Raw genomic sequence first — 22,819 nt, forward strand, 5'->3', positions numbered from 1 at the left:
AATTATAATTAAAAATACAGCCTTTTTCTATCTTTATTTGCTCATAAACTGACATTTGTAGTCTGAACAATTTACTGTACAGTACTGATATCCAAATCTTATAATGTCCTTGAATAAAAACAAGCTCTATCCTGATCCACAACAGCCCACAAGCTTCACCAGTCTGCTATTTCTCACTTACATTTAAACACCAGATTCACACATTCGCATTTGTCCATGCAAAGATCACGAGCCAAGTGTATCGCGTCTTCCATTTTTGCCACAACAATCTCCATATAGCCAATAGCAGCGCTGGTTTCTAATTGCATCCTCGAGATGAGACCGTTACTTCCCCGCTGTCTGGTCCTCCGGCGGGGCTGGAGTTACCTGGCAGGCTGAGCGGCTCTGGCGGGGGGAGGACCGGGCTTTAGCGGCGGAGCGGAGCCGCGGAGCCGCAGGCTCTCACAGCAGGTCTGCTCGCTCTCTCCGTCTAGAGCGGAGCTCGCACCGGCGGCTCAGAGATTAGAGATGCTGCTGAGGGAACACGAGACCCGAGTGAAGTCCTCCATCACGAAAAAACACACTTCCGCCGCCGCACTTCAAAATAAAAGCACTTTTAGTGGAGGCTGCACGTTTTTTGAATCTTCCTTTCTCTTCCGCCATAACTAACACGTAATACATATAAAGGACGATTTATTCCAAATATTATTTATATATATATATATATATATATATATATATATATATATATATATATATATATAATATATATAAACTCATGAGAAACTCATGTTTGAAATGACTACAGCAAGAACTAATATTAAAAAGAGATGTAGGCCTACATCAATTAAGACTAGAGAAATTTGGAATAATTGTGATAACGACCTAAAAATGTGCAGTTCTATCTTCCAAGTTTAAGGAAATGTTTAAAGAAAATACTGTAAATAAATATAAAACACTATAATTATAAAGTATATTATCAAAAGCATTATAGAATGTGAAATGTCAATTTTATATTTTGTCTTACTTATTTTTGTCTTCTTTATGTATTGTTTGTTTCCACGGAGTAATGCTAATGTCTCATATTTAAACTGATCATGAGATAAAAAGGGTAGGCACTATAAGCTACGGCTTCAGCCTACACCTTTTCGGCAAAAGAAATGTTTATTTTACCTTTACATCTTGTTTTGTAAAAAAGTGTGTACAAGCCGAAATAAAAGATTCATTCATTCATTCATCCATTCATTCATTCATTCATTCATTCATTCATATATACTGTATATATATGGTTGCAAACTCCCTGAAAAATACTCCCTGGCGTGGTGAATTTTTTAGCCCCTTTTTTTGTGAGTGAAACGCTTTTTTAAATTATTTGACTCGAACCTGAATTGAATTAGATTCATATTTTTGAATGCCATGAACACATGGAAAACAAATAATTATCCAGCAATTCACTTTAATACAAAATAACAAAATTAACTGAATAAAATAGGTATCTTTCTTAAACAGAAACCTGTCCTTCTTAACTTAAAATTGTATAAATTAATATAAAACAATAGAAAGAAAGCACAACATCCATTCTGTAATAGTGCACTTTTTTAGTGCAATAACAAAAGTGCAAACTGAAAGTCTGTAAAAAACTTGTAAACATATTTGTGCCTCAAAGGCCATGACTGTAGACTACAGTTGTAGTAAAACAGAAAAAAATAACTCATAAACTCAACAGCTCAATGCCATTTTCCATTAGCATTTTATGACTATTTTTTTTACTCAGTAATACGGGACAAAGTGCGTCCCTTTTCAGCTCAATACGGGACGCGTACTTTAGTTTATAAATACGGGACAATTCCGTTTTTCAAGGGACGGTTGGCAACCCTAATTATATACATATACATACACACACATACACACACTTTCCCCAAAAAATGAGGATATCATGGAAAAGTTTAATTTCCATAATTCCATTCAAAAAGTTAAACTTTCATAGATTATAGATTCAGGGCCCACAATTTAAATGATTTCAAGTATTCGTTTGTTTATTTTTACATAATTTGGGCTTCCAGCTCATAAAACCCACGAGGAACAGGAATTCAAAACATTTGAATAGTGTGAAGAAATCATCTAATAATATCTTACTAGAAAGATATTAGGATCACATAAAATCAATCAAAATATGGTGTTTTAGAAACAATACGTCAATCTTCAATATTTGGTTGGGAATCCTTTTGCCATAATCTCTGTCTCGATGCGATGTGGCATTGCCTGGGAGTCATGGGAGTTTGATGTCAACTCTTCCTTGTTGTTGGGTCTACTGCCCCTCATTTTCCTCTTGGAAATACCCCATAGATTCTCAATGGGGTTTAGATCCAGCAAGTTTTTGAGGCTTTGTACTGAATTAATTGGTAAATTCCTGGGTAAAATAAGTATTTGGTCACCTACAAACAAGCAAGATTTCTGGCTTTCACAGACCTGTAACCTCTTCTTTAAGAGGCTCCTCTGTCCTCCACTCGTTACCTGTATTAATGGCACCTGTTTTAACTGGTTATCAGTATAAAAGACACCTGTTTTAACTGGTTATCAGTATAAAAGACACCTGTCCACAACCTCAAACAGCCACACTCCAAACTCCACTATGGCCAAGATTAAAGAGCTGTCAAAGGACATGAGAAACAAAATTGTAGACCTGCACCAGGCTGGGAAGACTGAATCTGCAATAGGTAAGCAGCTTGGTGTGAAGAAATCAACTGTGGGAGCAATTATTAGAAAATGGAAAACATACAAGAACACTGATAATCTCCCTCTATCCTGGGCTCCACGATCCAAGATCTCACCCTGTGGGGTAAAAATGATCACAAGAACGGTGAGTAAAAATCCCAGAACCACACGGGGGAACCTAGTGAATGACCTGCAGAGAGCTGGGACCAAAGTAACAAAGGTACATCAGTAACACACTACGCCGCCAGGGACTCAAGTCCTGCAGTGCCAGACGTGTCACAATGTCCAGGCCCGTCTGAAGTTTGCTAGAGATCATTTGGATGATGCAGAAGAGGATTGGGGAAAATGTTAAATGGTCAGATAAAACCAAAATAGAACTTTTTGGTAGAAACACAACTTGTGTTTGGAGGAGAAAGAAAGCTGAGTTGCATCCAAAGAACACCATCCCTACTGTGAAGCATGGGGGTGGAAACATCATGCTTTGGGGATGTTTTTCTGCAAAGGGACCAGGATGACTGATCCGTGTAAATGAAATAATGAATGGGGCCATGTATCGTGAGATTTTGAGTGCAAACCTCCTTCCATCAGCAGGGCATTGAAGATGAAACGTGGCTGGGTCTTTCAGCATGACAATGATCCCAAACACACCGCCCGGGCAACGAAGGACTGGCTTCATAAGAAACATTTCCAGGTCCTGGAGTGGCCTAGCCAGTCTCCAGATCTCAACCCCATAGAAAATCTTTGCAGGGAGTTGAAAGTCTGTGTTGCCCAGCGACAGACCCAAAACATCACTGCTTTAGAGGAGGTCTGCATGGAGGAATTGACCAAAATACCAGCAACAGTGTGTGAAAAGCTTGTGAAGACTCACAGAAAACGTTTGACCTCTGTCATTGCCAACAAAGGTTCAATAACAAACAAAGTATTGAGATGAACTGTTGTTATTGACCAAATACTTATTTTCCACTATAATTTTCACATTTCTTTAAAAAAAAAAAATCAGTGATTTTCTGGATTTTTTTTTTTTTCATTTTGTCTTCGTTGATATACCTGTGATGAAAATTACAGACCTCTCATCTTTTTTAAGTGGGAGAATTTGCACAATTGGTGTCTGACTAAATACTTTTTTGCTGCACTGTGTGTGTGCATATACACACACTCATTCATATGTATTTAGACGCATGCGTGTGTTTTTGTCTTCTGAATCGTGTCAAGCATAGTTTTCAAAACTGAGTGTTTTTTGTGCATGCTACAAACAAAATCACACACTTACTGAGACACCACTAGATACATCCTGCTGATCACACGCATCCTTTGTTGTGCGTGGACATATGAGCAGCGCATCAGTGAAAAATGAGCTTCAGGACCGATTTCAACAAGCAGGGATCCAGAAAACAATAGCTATGTGGGATTCAGGGTCTGCAGAAGACCTGCACATTCATGCTAAAGTGCAGTTTGCCCGTGATGTCGGCTTGTTTCCCAGTGGCTAAGTTGCATTGGCAACTTGCAGTTTATTGTTCGCAGAAAAATCTCCTCTCCTAGCAAAACTCACCTGGCTCATTTTCTCCTCCATGGCCGGCGCTCTTTCATTCCTCTGCATGTATTCTCTCAATCGCCGCCTCTTCCTTTTTTGAAGTGAGTTACACCCGGTTTATAAATAAGAGCATAGTCATTTCATCATTTCACACTTTCCCCCCTCTTTCCAGCAGCCGGTCCAAGCATTTTAGGCACTTACCGGAAACCATCCTTTGCCGGGCACCCTGGTCCTGGTAGTTCTCAGAGGGAGCCGCGACTCCTCCATCCCATGTTCTGACCGCCTCGCCCTGTCCTGCTGAGACTACAATACCCAGCAGGCATTGCGGTGTATTGATTTGTGATGGGTGTGGGGTGGGGGAGCATACCGTTACATTGTCCAGCTTCTCACTATGTGACAGTAGGAATGAGTTTACTCACTTTTTCTTTCCTACCTCCTACCATTCATAAAATGATAAAATATACAAATAAAGCCTGCTATCGTTTTAAACCCCATGTCAAATTTCATTGCACACTAAATATTTATCTAAATCTGTAAAACTGGGATCTTCACATTAGAAGTACAGTTGAGTAGGCTTTAGTTTACTACAAAATAAAATTACCCTCATTGTTAATGTCCAACCTATTTTTTTCTGTACATTTTAAATTAAGTACTTTTCGTTTTAAAACCTGACTCCCACAATGAATATAGGCACATACTCTTTTGAATTTAATTAAGTATTAAGGACCAAATATGAATCATCTCAATTTTTTTTCAAGCTTTACACAGGTAGCCTATTTGATATTTGATTGTGACAAACATTTTACGATTTTGCCTTTTATACACAACTGTGATAGCCTAGAAATCTAGACATATTGCTTTTACATTTAAATTTGCTTTCCAAATGCATCTTTCACATATTGGGTCTGATCTATCAGGCTACCACCACAATTAATTTTAAATAAAATGACCAATGTGTAATATAAGTGTAGACTTTCAGCTTTAATTTAAGATGTTTCACAAAAATAAGAAACAATTTAGGAATTACAGTAATTGTAAGCAAGTACTTCAATTTTCAAGTGCTGAGAAAAGTTTTGACAAATTGGCATAATTGTAAATACAACATTAATGTGAAATACTTGGACAAAAGTCTGAAGTTCATGGATATTATCAAGTTTTCAGTCACTGCAAAATATGCTCACTGGGTTAAGTTCAGGGACTGACTTGGCCATTGAAGACTATCCACTTTCTTTGACTTCAAAAGGTCTTGTTCTACCCATTATGCTTTTGGTTGAATGTGAGCTTAGCATAGTCCTGTACACCTATAATTTCCTCTTGCCACATTTGTCAGCCATCACATGATCAATAAAAATCAGTGAGTCCATTCCATTGGCAGCCCTACATGACCACACCATAATACTGCCTTCACCGTGTTTGACCCGTGTTGTAAGCTTTGGATCAAGAGCTGTTTCTGTCCTTCTTTGTACCTCCTCTTTTCTATCTCTCTCTTTCTCTCTTTTATATCCTCTTCTTTCTAACTTTATCTAATTGTTTTCAAAATGGCGATAATTGTTCAAATTCTCTGTACTGAAGTGGCTTCCAGTTCAGTACAGAATCACTTATGAATAAAAATAAATAAATAAAAATGCTCCTCCATGTCCTGAAGGCACGTAAGGATTTGGCCTCTCAGTACATCTTTTACTTTCTCACTGTTTTATAACTAGATCAAGTACCTCCGGTCATAAGGTACAGATCTTTTAGCTGTTCCCAGAATTAGACGCAAGTCTGCTGAGAGTGCTCTCAGTTTCCGTGGTCCAGTGGTCTATAGACACAACTGTGTCTATATTTGAAAGAAACATTCAAAACTTTTGTATTTTCTGAAGCCTACAATGAATGTGTTTGGATGTGTATACTGCATTTTCCAGTACAGTTTTTATACAAGTTCTTATTATTGTTGTAAAGCATATAAATTGGATGCATTTTAATTTGCCATGCTGTATTTCAGTTCTCTGTGGCTCCTCATCTTAGGTTTATTTGTGTTTGTTTGTATATCTGGACTGTGTAAACCACTGGCTGGTAAAGCGCAGGAGCACCTTCGGGAAGTGCATTGTCACTGTTCCTCTTTAGTACGAACATCTCAGACTTCCAGCTCAACTCAGCGCCCTGTCATCTCCAGGAGTACTCAGATTACTCTGCTGTTCTGGATTCTGTCAGCAGTGGACAGGAGGTTGGGAACAAGGAAACATTTTATGATGATGTGGACCAATGTGGAAACAATCACATCATCTTGAACTGAATTATGACACCTGGATAAGACTCTGCTGGAGATGCAAGACTGATGCTGTTTACAAGAAGGGACAAAACAGCTGTTTTTTCTTAAGGAATCTTAAATTCTTAAATATTTAGAGCAAGATTCTGCATATCCCCTACACATCTGGTGGAGAAATCTCATCTGCAGTTACTGTATCTTTTGGGCTTTACAAACTATTGTCCATCACAGATTTTAGAAGTTGCTTTTGGTTTGAGGATTTAAATGGTTTAGAGTTGAGATCTTCTGTGATGTTATGAACCTGTCAGGCATCTGAGGTCCCCCAGAACAAGTTTGCTTTTCCAAACGCAATGTGAAAAATGTATTTTAAGTACATTAATTATCTTGTTGGTGAATAGTGCTGTTTCAATTAACTCGGCTTGCTTGGGACTGCTGTGGAGCGCCAAGAGCTGATTGTTGAAATAATGCTGGATAAGCTGCAGAACATAATGGACATGTCTATATGGCTTATATACTGATGACACAATGCTGATCTTCAGAGGGAGGTTTCTTAACCTCTGTTGCAGTAAGGACATGACTGGGGGTCATCGCTGCCCATCCGTTATAACTTTGATTCAGTCAAACATTTTTGGTAACTCGTCGCCATCTACTGGCCAACTACGATAATTACATAGTTTCCATTTCATTGGAGTGGAAAATTATTCAGTTTCTACTTAAACTAGATAACGTGCAGGTGCAATTAAAACAAAATGAAGGGGTTAATGTTTGGGAATATGCTGTGAGAGCACACAAATAAATAAAGAATTCACATTAAACCAAGTCTGGGCGTCATTTTTGATTCCGAGCTGAGGTTTATTCCTCACATACAGTAAAGCCGGTTGTGAAAACAGGATTTTATCATCTTAAGAATATAGCCAAAGTCTGCCCGTTTCTCTCTCTGGCCAACACGAAGATGCTAATGCATGCTTTTATTTCTAGTCGTATCGATTATTGCAACAACCTACTTTCAGGTCTTCCCAGAAAAAGCATATCACACCTTCAGTTGCGACAGAATTCTGCAGTGTGTGTGCTGACGTAGACCAGAAACTGGGCCATATTACTCCGGTTTTAAGGTCACTGCATTGCCTCCCTATGTGTCTTAGGATTGATTTTAAGGTCCTTTTATTTGTTTTTAAGGGTCTGAATGGTCTTGGGCCCTCTTATCTTGCAGAACAACTTTTACTATACCAGCCCTCGCGGACCCTGAGGTCCTCTGGCCTTTTATTAAATCCAAAAGTTAATACAAAAACCCATGGCGAGGTGGCCTTCCACTTCTATGCCCCACTACAGTGGAATAGCCCGCCAGTGGACCTGAGGGCTGCAGAGATTGTAGACCTTTTTAAAAAAGGCTAAAGACCCCACTTTTTTAGTCTTGCTTTTAATTAATAGCATTTTAAATGTAATGTCTTAAATGTACTATTTCGGTCCCCCTGTGCACAGCCATATTTCATTTTAGTTTAGTTTAGTTTTACTTGTTTTATTATGATATGTTTGGTGTGTGTATGTGGGAGTGGGGTCTGTGTGTGTGTGTGGGGGGTGGGGGGGGGGTTTGGGCCATTTTTTTACTTTAAATTGTATAATCTTTAAACATGTAAAGCACTTTGTGCTACATTTTCATATGAAAAGTGGTTTATACATAAAGTTTAAGTGATTGATTGATTGAAATAATATGTATTTATTTTTAAAACCGTTTTAAACACAGCAAAATCAATACAAGGAAGCATTCAAATCCACGGGGAAACCTCAAACTCATAAAATGTCCTCCTTTGTTACCCTTGTGAATGTTTGAGGTAACTCATTAGACAGCAGTGCATCCAGACGGTTCCTGGTTCAAATGTTTATCTGCATATTTGTTCTTATTGTTTAAGATATCCCTCTTTTTATCCTCTTGGATAACATTTGTATGACCTAACATGTTGGCTGATGGTGTGCATGTACTGAACTACAACATTAAAGCAAAGGAGTAGAGGGGAAAGAAAGTCAGAAGGTGATTCTTTGCAGACTACCAATCACCACAGTGGTTTCAGGCTATGGGGCAATAAAGATTCATGTTAATGCAGATAACTCACACAGCATCAGTGATTATATTGAATTTGAATTACACATTAGATTACCTGTAGTGACTCATACCACTCTGAAACCTGATTTGGGTTTTAAGCTTTGATACTATATTGCAGAATATAGGAATATACAGTTGAAAATGTGTTATATTGGTAGAAGGATAGAGGATATGGAGTTGCCAGGCAGAAGAAAAAGAGGAAGGTCAAAGATGGAGGTATTAAAAGAGGATAGGCAGTTGGGTGATGTGACAGGGGAAGATGCATAAGACAGGGTGAAAAGGAAACAGGTGATCCGCTGTGGTGACCCCTAAAAGGAAAAGCTAAAAGAAGACTGTTAAATAATTTCTATTGAGTGCAATATTTAAACACTAATGTACTAGAGTCTCTTTTTCCAGTATTTCTTACAGAAATCATCCAAAACACTTTTTTTTTTTGGGCTCTAGTGGCCCTTTATTGGAGATGCAGACTGGAAAGGGGTAGAGAGAGAGAATGGGGAAGACATGCAGCAAAGGTGCGCGGGCTGGATTCGAACCCGCGACCGCTGCAAGAGGAGGACTGTAGCCTCAGTATATGGCCCGCTGCTTAACCCACTGCGCCACCGAGCGGCCATCCGAAACACATTTAAGTGGTTCTGTTGCAATAATTTAAAATTATTTCAGAACAGCTGAGCCACTAAATCTCCTTTCCTTTCATTAACACTGTTGGAAGTGTAGACATTCAGATAATAATTTAAGGTTGTGTTGTGCTGGGCTGAATTATTTTCCTTTTCCTATCAATATGAGGCAATCAGAATATTTGAATCCTCTTTCAATATAAGGTAGTTCGAACCCCTCCCCCACATCATCTCAATAAATAAATCAACAATTATGAAAATTACACAACTGATTCTTTCAATGGAGCAAACATACCTATGACAGTATCAGACAAAATTGAATGATAAAGACAGAAACATGTGGATTTTAATGACATTTCCATATAAATCAAACATTTTGCATTCATGCAACAGAAAACCTCACCAACATTTGAATGATTGGGATATACTGCATTTGGCAGTGCTTCAATGAAGAGAAATACTTAAACTATTTATCTAGAGGCCTTGATAAGGTGAAATGGCGGTGATATCGCCGAACAATAGATATATACACGTTTATATATCTATGTAGCTGAACCATTAAAGCTGATAAGCTATAATCGTTCAAGCAAATTCCCTTACTTCACCCCACAGAGCGAATGTGACCTTTTCATGACACTTCCTGAGAACATAATTAGTCTGTGGAAACTGTGAATAACACACCCATTTTATGACGCAATCTGTATTCACACAATCATTTTCATAACATTGTAAGAAACTACACAACATATACTGCAATACTGAGATCAACTTTCAATTTGGCGAATGATTCACTCTTCTTCTTGAGCCACATCTGCTTTATATGTTGATATGCATTTTTGATTTTAGTATTACTTCCTTCATCATTGAGGGTTATAATTTTCCACTGTCAATGAAAGTCTTTGCATTTTGTCCTGTCTGGGTCATTACTCTTCAGCAAAAGAGCAATATGGTAAACAGAATAAGGCAGAAAGGAATTTTCCGTCACTAGTTCTGTGGCAAAGATGTTGAAGTGAACAGGATGGGCAGCTGTCTCAGCCCACACAGAACACATGAGCATGTGTAACAGAGGGTAAAACATACAGGAAGGCTTGTGTTTGCTTTTGACCGTAGGTCTGCTACGCTCTGTTGGTGGGAGAGATTTCAAACTACTGCAGCACTGCACATTTTTTAGGAACAGCTGTGGAAGGCTCAAGCACATCAAAGATTGTTCAGTATGAGATTTCTTCTTGAAATGATTCTTGTTTTGAGAGTTGCTGTTCAATGAACCTTAACAAGTGAAGTGCTGGGCTATCTCGGACATGTGGTGAACAAATGGATGCCGAAATGATCTTTGTAACATTGTGTTGTGATTTAAAACCAATTTTACAGATTTGAAATCAGTAATTAAACAGGATTAATATGTCAATCCAATCCAAATCCAGTGCATTTAAGCATTTTAAGGAATGGTTGAGCATGTTGGATAAGTATGGATCATGTCTTAATGTCTTATTATATGTAATGAAACCATTTAAACCAAGCTGTTTGAGCATTCATTACTATACGACTATATCCTTTTCACAATGTGCATAGGTGACATTGTGCACACTGAAAAATACCTGCATTGCTTGGTCACATTTGAATTTGGTGGAATAATAAATGCTTAAGGTACAGTAGCCTACACAAAAATGGGAAATTTGTATTTTATTTACGCTCTTTGTACGCTCATATTGAAATTACAGTTTTATACAATATGGATTTACAGTAAATTTCCCAGTCTCTCTAGAAATATACCATGGTCAACAGTGTGAAATCCTGAGGTTCAATAGTAGCACTGTCGTTCTTCCACAGTCTGTAATCTTAGCAACTTGTCCAAATTGTTCTTTTTCGACAGTGATTTGATGACTGCTGTCGCCAAGGTCTGGGGGGAAAACACCTGACAAAAGAAATAAGTTTACTATTTGACTCAGATCAGATGCCATGATGGGTAAAACCTTATTGAAAAAGGTTGTGGGTAAAATATTGAGACAATAGGACGTGAGTTTAGCTGATCAATAATATCCTCCAGTTGGTTTTAATTAGACACATCACTGTTCCTTGACTTGATATTGATGCACTGACTGCATTTCTAATCTTGTGGATTTTCTCAGTAAAGAAGTTGGCAAATTCCTTGCAGGTCGTAGTAGTAGTTCAGTAGCTACTGACACAGGAGGGTTTCTTGACCTGTCCACAGTAGCAGACAAGGCACAACTGTTTTAGTTGATTTCAGAAAAGAAAGAGAACCTTACAAACCTCAGTTGTAATTTATATATGTGAAGTTTCTCTTTATAGAGATATCATAGTGAACCTGGAGTCCAGTCTTTTGCTTTTTTCACTAGTGGGGCATTTTTCCACCTTCACAATGGAAACATTGTTAGAAACCAGAAAACTTCATTGATCTGTGCTGGCAAAAATGAAGTAATTCACTATCTATGTTTTTCCAGCACCATGGACAGAGTTTTGTCAATGAAGCAATCTGTTGTCATGTTTCTTCATGTCAGCTGATCATTTTTATCCATCAGGCCATCTTCATCCTGTCCAGAGTCAAAGGGGAGTGGCCAAGCCACTGCCTCCAACCATCAGATGGGAGGTGGGGTCGGCCCTAAACAGGTCGCTAGTCCATCAGAGGGCTACGTAAAGACAAATGAAGTCATCAATCAATCAATGTGGCATCCTTGTGGCTTTGTGAGGAACAATAAGTAAGTTGAGAAAGCCCACATATTCAAGGAGATAATTCAGCCAAGAAGCAGAAAGTCCCACGTAAGTAAATAAAGAGGGTGAGACTGCTGCGTTCCACTTCTCTCACCTAATCTACGCAGTGTGTTTCTTAGAATAGACACCAGTTGTTTTCCACACCCAGAATTGCCTAAAGATTATTCAGCACAACAAAACTACTGCATTTATGTTTTGACAATCCTAACTATCAGTTTTATCAGTTTTATTTCATAAAACTGATAAAAGATAATCACACTCACCTGTGACAGTTTCTGTCTGCCCCTCTCTCTCTCTGAGCCACTGTGTTTGTTTCCTCTGATGACACGGATATGAAATGTTTTCGTCAGCGAGCCACTCCTCACTACACCATACCTAAAAATTAGATAAAAAGTGTTTGAATATACTAAAAAATATGTACGTCTTCTTTTGTTTAATCTGTAATTTCAGCTGACCCGAATAGCTATCTTATAGACACATATTGACACATATGTTTAATGTTTTAAAGGAGCTCAAGCAAATAAAGTAAACAATAATGCATATTTATTATTAAGTGATTATTTTAAATCCTGTAAATTATGTTTTATTTTATTTATCCTTTTATTTATATAGTGTACCTGGCGTGGCTTACAGGGGAGCTCATCCATCGTTCTATTGCTCACCACCATGCTGATGGTGCTTGTTTGGAAAACAGTTTTAACTTTGTTTAGTTTTGTAATTAAAGATTTTAAAGATCTTCTCAAATCACGTGTTTAGCCTTCAATTCAATAAATAATAAAAACAGGGTTATAAGCCTGACAAATCAAACCATTTAAAACTTGTTGAATATTCATTGAGTTTTGATAACTTCAGGTGTACATACACAGTATTTCTTCAGAGAGACACACAAACATCATTGATGCAATTACTATATAGTGATTAATAATGATTAAATCCTAAAGACCCTAAGGATGACATTTAATTTAATGCTTCTTTAATGCTTTAATGCTTCTCTTTTATCTTTTTCTCAAATCTCTAAAAATGGTAGTTTTCAAGCCTATATTAAAACAAAACAACCTAAAACATTTCATATTAAACAATGACAAATTTCTAAGCTTCCCTTTGTTGGGAAAATCAATGAAAAACCAGGTTTGATTCAGGTAAAATCTTCTGATATGGAAATGGACTTTTAGACAGCACTGTGACAGCACTGTGACAGCACTGATGAAGGTCTTAAATGATATTCACCTGAGCATCATCGTAGATTTTAGCTCAGCCTCCGACACATGGGCAATAAAATCCTTCTTGATTGAATAAAGGGGAGGGGGGGTCTCGGGTCTCAAATCATATCTTGAGGGCAGGATCAATGTTGTTTCCATCGGTGAGCATAAATCTGAGCTTATCACCATGACATGTGGAGTTCTTCAGGGGTCAGTTCTTACATCGCTGTTATTTAACCTCCAGGTCAAGTCATGCATGACAACAGGATTTCTTACCATAGCAATGCAGACAAGGCTCAGATTTACTCGGCTCCAAGCACTCCATCAGTGCTTGTAATAAGGGAATAGCTAAATGCAATAAAAATTCTTTCAACTAAAGTTTTAAGTTACTCAGAGCCTCCAAGGGCCTCCGCAAATATGTTTCCATCCAAGTTCATCCAAGAATCCAAAGATATATTGATGAATCCAAAGATTCTTGGATGAACAAGAAGCAAAAACCTGACTCTTTCTGGGTTTTGATGTGAGCTTGCCTGCTAATCGGCAATGTAGCTAAGGCAATGTAAGCCATGCAAGTTTATATATACAGGACTGTCTCAGAAAATTAGAATATTGTGATTAAAGTTCTTTATTTTCTGTAATGCAATTTAAAAAAAAAAAAAAAAAAAAATGTCATACATTCTGGATTCATTACAAATCAACTGAAATATTGCAAGCCTTTTATTATTTTAATATTGCTGATTATGGTTTACAGTTTAAGATTAAGATTCCCAGAATATTCAAATTTTTTGAGATAGGATATTTGAGTTTTCTTAAGCTGTAAGCCATGATCAGCAATATTAAAATAATAAAAGGCTTGCAATATTTCAGTTGATTTGTAATGAATCCAGGATGTATGACATTTTTGTTTTTGTAATTGCATTACAGAAAATCACAATATTCAAATTTTGTGAGACAGTCCTGTATATCACAATTCAACAGGGTGATTCACAGTGCTTTACAAAGAGATTAAAACATATATAAAAAGCATGATTTAAAGTTTAAACAAAAAAAAACCCAACAACAACAACATCAATAATAATATGAATAAATTAAAGGTAATAGGATTTACAGGATTTAAAATATGATTAAGTTTTGAAATTTAAAAGTACCAGTGTAGAAAAGAGTTAAAAAGTTTGTTCCACAGGTGGGGAGCATAAAAACTGAAAGCGGCTTCACCGTGTTTGGGTACAGAAAGTAGACGTGACCCTGACAACCTGAGCTAAGAAGAGTTACATTAACATTCATCACAGTTTTTCCCCATTTTTCTTTTTCTTGTTTGTGTTATTTTTTGATTCACATGAATTATAGCTAAGGCTGATTAACAAAAGTAAAACACAAAGTAGCCAACAATAAACTCAATGTTTTGAGAGATTTTTCTTTTAGTTTGTGGAAAATGGGAATAGTTTCCATAACAGAATAAACCAAGTTCTTTCTGAAATGCAGTAGACGCTGTGAGCAGTGAAGAATGTGAGGAAGGTTCATATAAATGGTTAGCCTCGTCTTGTGTTTTGATATGCCACCAAAAGATGTGAAGAAGTGGGTAAGCAGTCGATCTTAGTATCCTACTGCCCATATGATCCACCACCGTGCTCTAAAACAAGTGTTGAAGTCAAGCCAATACAAGTGAGGGTGTTCCAAGTAGTCATGATTTCTTTCTTGTCAAACTTATGGAAAAAAATGTACACTTTTGTCTAAATCTATATCTAATTTGCCGCAGGGGGTCTCTTTAAAAAAAGAAAACGTTAAAGTATGATAATTGTGAAATGAATGGCAGTCGAAACTCTAAATGAGCTGTTTTCTTCAGCTCCTACTCTCGTCAACCTTCTTGCATACTCAGGTGTGCCTGGACGGTATGCACAGTACAAGCAGTCGGGAGGAACAAGGGGTGACGGGGTATTTTGTGATCTATCGGACCCCTTGACTTACAAAACGCTGCATTCCTTCCACAGATCCTTATGAAAACATGGCTTGTGCTGCCTTTGAATAGCAGGTAAATGTATTATTGATGTGGAGCCGTGAATTCCTGAACCAGTCATCCATGCCAAGCCTCCTTTTGAACCCAGTAATGTGTTTACTTGTCAAACAATTGAATCACACCTGTTGCTTAACGTGATTTTTGTTCAGTCGGATTACAAACTGAATTATAAACACAGACACTTACGCAGAGGGAAACCCATGTGGGGGTCAGAACTTTCTTTTAAACTCGATAGAAAAACTTTCACAGACTCAAAATCTCTAGTTTATCAACTTTTTATTTATTTTGCACACAATGCTAGATTCTTAAACTTAACCGACTATTCTAAAAAAAAAAAAAACAATGTCAAACCCCTTTCATGGAGGTTCAGGAAAAATGATAAATACACAGAGAATAACAACATTGAAAATTCTTCTACTCATGTAATAATGCATGTCTTTCTCTTGGCGCTGGCCTGTCTGCACAGAGACTCCAGCTCCTACAGACTACACAGCCAGGGTCAGACACAACCCAGCCTAGTCTTTTGTCATCTCTGATCTCCCACATCTGTTTCTATTATGTGCTTTCAGACCTGCACCACTTTTTCCAGCCTCTGTTTGCAGGTACAGACTGACATCTTTGTGGCACTCTCGCCGTCCTGGGTCAGACACATCATTCAGCAAGCCTTTGTTTCCCTCCTCTCTTTCAAAGGAGGGAAATTTGTTCAGGTGCTCACTTGCTGCTCTCTTGTTCTTTCACTCTCACTGCTTCATCAGCCTCATTGTTTTTCAAATGATTTTCCTGTCATCTTCAGGGGACTTGTCGCTGTCTGAGTGGTATGCATCCAACGCCGCTGCTCTGCGGGACAGATATTCAGTTAGTTATTCAATATATGATAAAATACAGTTTTCTTTTTAAACAAAACTTTTTTTTGTAAAAACTCACATCAAGATGCTGACTAGGTTGAGCTGATGACTCTTTGTAGATTTGGTATCAGGTCTGTAAAGATATAGAAACGTTAGCAAATAATACACAAAAACATAATTCATTAATCATAATTTATAATCATTTTATTTAAAAAGCATGGAAAAGATCCATGGTGTTTTATCTCCGTGACCTGCAAAAAGAGCTTATCTTTACAGGCTCACTAAACGTTTTATGATACAACAAAACATTAAACCATTTATGATGCATCTCTCCTGCAGAGGTTTTTAAATGTCTCTGTTGGAACATGCCTCGCCTGCCTGTCATGTCTCCAGTGTTTGGCCTGTTGCTCATTGTCTCTGTTTCTAGGAGGTGACAGTACATATTTGACAGTCATTTGTGGAGAATGTGGATTCCTGACTAAACGCCTCCACCAGCCTCCTACACGCCTCAGCCCTTAGAACAAATCGAAAACAACCTGTGTGGACTGAAATTGCCCCGCTCCCTTCGGGCTTAGTTGGATTGTTTTGATGATCACACCCTTGGACGAGTAGGACTTGTGGGGCACATTTAGGCTAATAATAGTTCCCTCACACCCCACCACTCCCTATCATCCTCAAAGGGGAATAACACCTGCATGTACTAACAGAAATATTTAGCTCACGAGAGCCTTCACCTGATGCTTGGCAAGCATGGCTTTGGGCATGTAGGAGATGCTGGGATCACAACTTACTTGAAATCGCAGAAATTGGTGCAGGTCTGATCTTTGAGGTTGGCACAGGTGCAGCGATCAGTGGAACGCCTGCGACGTGCATTTCCCAGACCATAAACTATTGTCTTTCTGCAGGGAGAAAAAAGTCAAACTGTGTTCAGTGCCTTGGTCATGACTCAAACACGCTGCAGACTTTGCTCTTTGGTACATAGCAGCTGCCCATTTAATGATACAGCAATAATGATAGCAAGGATGTTACACTAGTTCAAAGTGGGAAGCTCTAAACCTTCAAGTAAGTTTAGAAAAGCACAATGTGTTACTTGTTTTTATTGCATGTTTGTGTCTATGTGGTGTCCCCTCACACTCACCCGGGTGAGTTGACCCAGATTATATCCAGATGGCAGAAGTAATGGCATTCAGAGTCCAGCACATTACTGCAGGCACAGCGCTTGCTCCTCACATGGTGTAAAGGGACCGTGTCTCCTGCTTCAACCTTTGCCTGGTCCGTGACTGGAAAACTTAAACCTGCAATATTGATTGATAAAGAGCCTCTCTTTAACAATTGACAAAACCCAGCATCAACTCCGGCTAAGTGAAACCATCTCTTTATTATTTTCAAACTTATTTTCCCCCTCGCTTCAGTTTAAAAAACAAAACAAAACAATAATAATAATAATGATAATAATAATAATACGATAAGCATTGCAACTTCCATTTCTTTCTTTCTGCTAAATATCCGTTCAGCTTTTACTATAAAAAAAACAAACAAAAATATCTGGATGGCAACGCATGAGTCAGTCAGGTATGACAAAAAAAGAAAATGAAAATAAAAGCTTAAGGTTTTCAATACAGAAGCAAGTGGAAAAACAGAGGTAGACTCCTTTTAGTTTCAGTTACAAAGTAACACTTCTGTGCTTGCAGAAGTGAGATGGATGTAAATACCACATTTTACACTTCTGCCACACATGAACACAAAGAGTGTCTCTAAAAAGATTATATATATATATATATATATACAGTATATATATATTAGAGTATATATATGTATATAGATATACATATATATATATATATATATATATATATATATATATATATATATATATATATATATAATAAGTTATTTAAATATAGGTATTATCCAACATTAAAGAAAAGCTCTAAAAATGTACTTACCATCCTGGACAGAAGCCCACAGCGTGATGAGGAGGAGAAGGCTGCTGTGATTAGACATCGTTGAGATCTGGTGGATGGAGCTCTGCTGATACTGCTATCTGCACAGTTGTGCTGTTAATGTGGTGCTGCTGCTGTTGCTGTGGTTTCTCCTGAAGGTGTCCCAACTTTATGCCTCTCCTCTTCTATGATGTCATGGCAGAAGCTCCCCCCACTCCTGTCAGTATGGAAGATACAGTGTACGACCCCAGGGTGTTCGAACCAGTGGCACATTCCAAAAATACCTGCTGCTTATTGGTTTCCCTGTGACATAGATGAAAGCCTGCTGATGAATGATATTTTTGTCTGTGGTTTTGCATCTGAATGAGGAATTGTCTGGCTATGAGGAAAATGTAAGGACTGATGATGAGTTTCATGGACTGTTGTACGCCAATCCGCTCTGACATGGGAGAACAGTGTGTCAAAAGATCCCAGTGAGCGCTGGAAACACGTGAGGGAAGACATTAGTGGGAGGATGCAGCTCTGATATGCTGTGATATGGGACGGAAACATTTTCAATAAGGCTTCCCTGCCACTCAAGAGGGCAGTTTTCCTGTTAGTACAGGAATGGGTTTAATCACTAATATCCACATTTAAATAAGCTTCACTTTATTACTTCAATTTTCATGGCTTTTACCAAGTACATGTATTTTTAGTCCCTATTATATGAAATGTATCTCCAAAACCAATCGTTCTGAAGCTGGATATTTCTGATAAACTGAAAGATTGTGTGCCTTTATGGGTTGAGAAAACTCTTCTTTGTCTATTGTCTATATACAGTATTATAAAAACTGTTGAAAAAAGCTGGAAAATACACAGTTACAGAACAGAAAACAATGTTTTTTTGTCTGGTCTCAACAAGCACAATGATGTAGCAGTACATGCATTACGTAAGGGGAAAATGATGACATAACAAACTCCTTAAATTGAATGACTAATTTAATGTTACTGCTAATAGCCTACATCAGGTTTTGAAGTTGGACCTTTACTGATGGTGGAGTATTTTCCAAAGTGGGATATTGGTGCTTTACTGTAGAAAAAGACTTACATATGTCTACTACACTTGTGCATTAGTTAAGTATAGCAATTACATACTAAATAATATTTAACTAATGCTAAATACTTACTCACTACCGTTAAGAAACAGTCATGTGAATTATGTCATTTATTCACACATAGATACTGATCATCTGTTAGAAACATGCTAATTCCCTGTGACTTGAACTCATTAGGGGTCAGATTTTCCAGACTATAGTAAAATAAAGCTGCATTTGCTAAGCAGCTCTGTTTGATTTGATTGATTTGAGTTTTTTTATTTCAGTCCATTTGGATAAAACATAGTACAACATTAAAAAAAAGGTCCAATATTTTTAAGTGGCACCGAAAAGGTACAGGCTGAAGCCAAGGCTTATTATGCCTACCCTTTTATGAACCTCGACTCAGGAGGTTTTATACAAAACAAAACTAATAATTTGGGTTCAAACCTTGAAAAAGAATGGATATATTTGACAAGTAACAAGTAAGCAAAGACAAAAAAGGTTAGGTTAGAGGTTGGAGGTGTACCTTGCAAAAAACCTTCATGAATTATACTGGAGTGAGGTTTAACGTAGTGAGGTTAATTTCAAATAAGCATTAATCAAATGACAAATGTGAAATTGCTAACTTTGAGTCGTGAGAGTCTTCCTCTAATTTGTCTGTCTGAATGTCAGTGTAACATAGATTTATTTCACATTTGACTAGTGATGTCTCCATCCATGTCAGCCGTTGACAGATACTGTGGCTAATCCCTGCCTACAGGCATTAGGGATCCCGATCATGTCACACCCACATGTCCTGCCGAGGCAGGTCAGCCATGCCAGAGACATGCAGATAACCAAATGTTCACCTTCACACATGGAAATGCTGCAAATACAGGTTCAGATGTGCAGTCCAGATATGTCTTCATTGCTGTCATTTTCCAGTGGACGAGAGATTATCTGCTTTTTGGGGAAAATAACAGGCTGACAAGTGGATAGGTAAGCACTTAACAGATAGTTTACTGTACAGGCAGGAAAAAGACGTCCCACGAAACCTGACGTCTGCTGCACATGTAGCACAAGCAGGAAGCAGGTAGCACGTTTTCCTGTTTGTAGAGAGCATGTTGAGGGCTCATAAAACCGCCAGTAATAAACATGAATGTTTTATTCTATAATTACTGACGTGCAGCCAGTATGGTTGAGTAGGGTTTTTTAGAAGCACTCTTCCTTGACTTTGTTGGAAAACATTACAGGCAAAGAAAGATGGATGGGAGGAGAATTCAAAAAGGATTTGGGAAAAGATGATCACACTTCAGTGAGAATTTGACCATCTTTTGTAATTACTAGACGAAGGAAGCCAAATAAAACAGAATTCAAAGTATTATGTGTAGTAATTTATTACCAAAGCTGGTAATTTTAAAATTAATATTCATCTTCATATGAAAATTCGCCCTATGAATGAAAATGTGCAACCATAAGGATTTGTGAAATAAAGTAGTTTCCTTTGCCTTCTAAAAGGATGCTGTGTTTTTATTCTGATGAAATTAAAAAAGGAATAATTTAACCTCCTTACATTGACATTTCAGAGACCTGGACTTGGTCTTATTATTACGCTTCCAGGTAATTTCCCTCAGTTAGGAAGCTTCCTGAGCAAAATAAACTTTTGAACTTTTGATCCGTCTCGCAAATGATGAGCCAGGCCTCCTGTGGAGACAAAAGGTCATGAAACGATTCTCACATGTAAAGACATTTGGGTGTGACTGCCGTACACGTTACAATCCTGGAGATTGTTCACATTTCTTCACCACAGGTGGTAAATACAGTCTCCTGGGGAACAAAGAGATACTGGAAGACGGAAATAACAGAGGAAATACAAGTGTCTCTATCTCGCTGAATCCCACTGCAACAGGAAGGTGTTTATTTCTGACCGCAGTGGACCCCTCTGATCATCTTGAGATAATCAGAGTACTTACAGGACTTTGAAGTGTCTTTGTAACATCTCAGAACACCTAGAGTGAAAAATGTGATCCAGTCATTGCCATATAATCTCTTGGCCTCCTTTTCAAAAGCTTGAAATATACATCTCTATAATCCATGTCTCAGCATGCTGCTGTTTTGCATCAGGCCAGGGAGAAGGCATCAAAAGCAGCACTGGGACTAAATGGCAACAATCTTTTTTATGTGAATATTGCTCTAGGTAATGATAATCTTTTATACTGCCTGACATGCTGCTCTTGCAGGTGCCTATCATGACGGATGTAATACACGAGAGGAGTGGCAGCGCTGATCTTTCCAAACTCAAACAAATCCTGTGAGGTGTATCTTTCATTAGTGTTTTTTGACAATTATTTACAGAGGTGGCCAACAGCTGTCCCACATAATCATGCTTACCTCCTGGAATTTTATAACATGTCATTTAACTTTGTGTGGAGTCAGAGTTGATAAGATGGATTTCTCTGGAAAGGTTGGTCCCAATCATTTATCTAAAATAGGGCTGACACTGGACAGCCATAATCTCAGAGTTTCTGTGATTACAGTTTTTCTCAGTCGCTTTGATACATTTCTCAGATCAGAATTGAAATTCTCAAAACTACTTGTTCAATCTTCACATCATTGTGTCACTTGTGCACATCAAAAAAGCAGTTTCTCGTTTCTTTGAACATGTTGCAAATGCATTTGTCATCCATGCAAATGATAATGTACAATTTTCTGCTGTTTCCTACATTATCAGTTGTTTATGTCATGTTGATCAAAATGTATTATAATGGGTCTCTGTTGAATAGTCTCACCCCCCACAACATTTAGACATTAGTTAATCGCATAAGTCTTTATATGCAAAATGGTTGAAGTTGTCATAATATGTCAGCATATTTCTATACATTTCCATTAGACTTTGTTTGTTGAATTGGTAAATTGATCCCAGGTGAATCTTGACTTTCTGTAATGAAGGGAAATATGTCAAGCATTAGATCAACCAATGATCAACCAGTTTTCTGAAATAGCTCAAAGGTGCATCTCATGAACTATCAGCTGGCAAGTATACAGGTAAAACATGTATGAACATCTTTGCAAACATGACTAAGCAATTTGACTTTCTTATCCGTACACAATGACACAAGCACTTGTGATTCTGATGCACTGACACGTTCATTGACACAGATATTTAATTTTGAGAGATGAACTAAGGATTTTGAGCAAGAGACTGGCTTTTGCAGGTAATCCATGGTGTTTTGCTATTTGTACGAACTGTTTCGAGAAATGCACTTACTGTTTTGCAAATGTCGAGGATGATCTGAGAAATGTACCAAAGCGACTGAGAAAAACTGTAATGTAAAGGAGCTAAGACTGCGTCATGGGGCCAACATGCAGTATCATCCGAGTATGGGGACATCTAGTGGTAGCCGTGAAGTGATACGGCTGTATCACCAAACGTTTTACAAACCAAATCTTATTCCTCAAAGTCAATAAATAAATAAACAAAGCAAAACAATCGAAGCCTAATTACATTCAGACTCGGTATTAATCAAAGTGCAGTTCTACTGGGAGGATCAGCTCGTTTTAAGGGCATAAATAAAAACAGTAAGTAAAAAAAAAACACTCCATTACATTCAAACAAGGTGGAGTTTCTTTCATGCTGTGGAGCTCTGCTCTATTCTGGAGCCACTCAGTCCTCAGTGATGACTGGTATCATCAGTGGAATGACAACATTCATAGATTGGTAAAGCATTTGGAGCAAAATGTGTTAGGCTGTCATACATAGAATAACCTGGAGCAAACACACACACACACACACACACACACACACACACACACACACACACACACACACACACACACACACACACACACAC

At 37.9% G+C, this 22,819-nt stretch overlaps 2 protein-coding genes across 4 annotated transcripts in view; both read right to left on the bottom strand.

Annotated features, from left to right (window-relative positions):
- Positions 1-4,422, bottom strand: part of phactr4b (phosphatase and actin regulator 4b) — a 34,423-nt gene extending 30,001 nt beyond the window's left edge. For 2 of the 3 annotated variants that reach the window (XM_061716500.1, XM_061716506.1), the window contains exon 1: positions 4,244-4,422. The gene's annotated coding sequence lies outside the window, so the exon portion shown is untranslated. Of the gene's footprint in view, positions 1-366; positions 529-4,243 lie in introns of those variants that run through there. The other variant, XM_061716501.1, reaches the window with a different exon arrangement.
- Positions 4,423-15,398: 10,976 nt separating this feature from the next.
- On the bottom strand, positions 15,399-18,046 carry LOC133440954 (endothelin-2). The gene is made up of 5 exons (XM_061718300.1): positions 17,917-18,046; positions 17,109-17,265; positions 16,762-16,869; positions 16,050-16,103; positions 15,399-15,962 (listed from the first exon to the last, which is right to left on the bottom strand). The coding sequence occupies exons 1-5, from the start codon at positions 17,972-17,974 to the stop codon at positions 15,893-15,895; spliced, it is 447 nt and encodes a 148-aa protein (XP_061574284.1). The 5' UTR covers positions 17,975-18,046; the 3' UTR covers positions 15,399-15,892.
- Between the last annotated feature and the right edge of the window lie 4,773 nt (positions 18,047-22,819).

Source organism: Cololabis saira, chromosome 3 (assembly GCF_033807715.1).
Source record: "Cololabis saira isolate AMF1-May2022 chromosome 3, fColSai1.1, whole genome shotgun sequence".
Taxonomy (NCBI): domain Eukaryota; kingdom Metazoa; phylum Chordata; class Actinopteri; order Beloniformes; family Belonidae; genus Cololabis; species Cololabis saira.

Excerpts from the sequence above, each read along its gene's own strand:
- LOC133440954 (XM_061718300.1), bottom strand. The coding sequence starts at position 17,974 with ATGTCTAATCACAGCAGCCTTCTCCTCCTCATCACGCTGTGGGCTTCT. Across the intron at positions 17,266-17,916 it reads GTGGGCTTCTGTCCAGGATG|GTTTAAGTTTTCCAGTCACG; the intron begins GTAAGTACATTT and ends TCAATATTGCAG. Across the intron at positions 16,870-17,108 it reads ATCTGGGTCAACTCACCCGG|AAAGACAATAGTTTATGGTC; the intron begins GTGAGTGTGAGG and ends TTCTCCCTGCAG.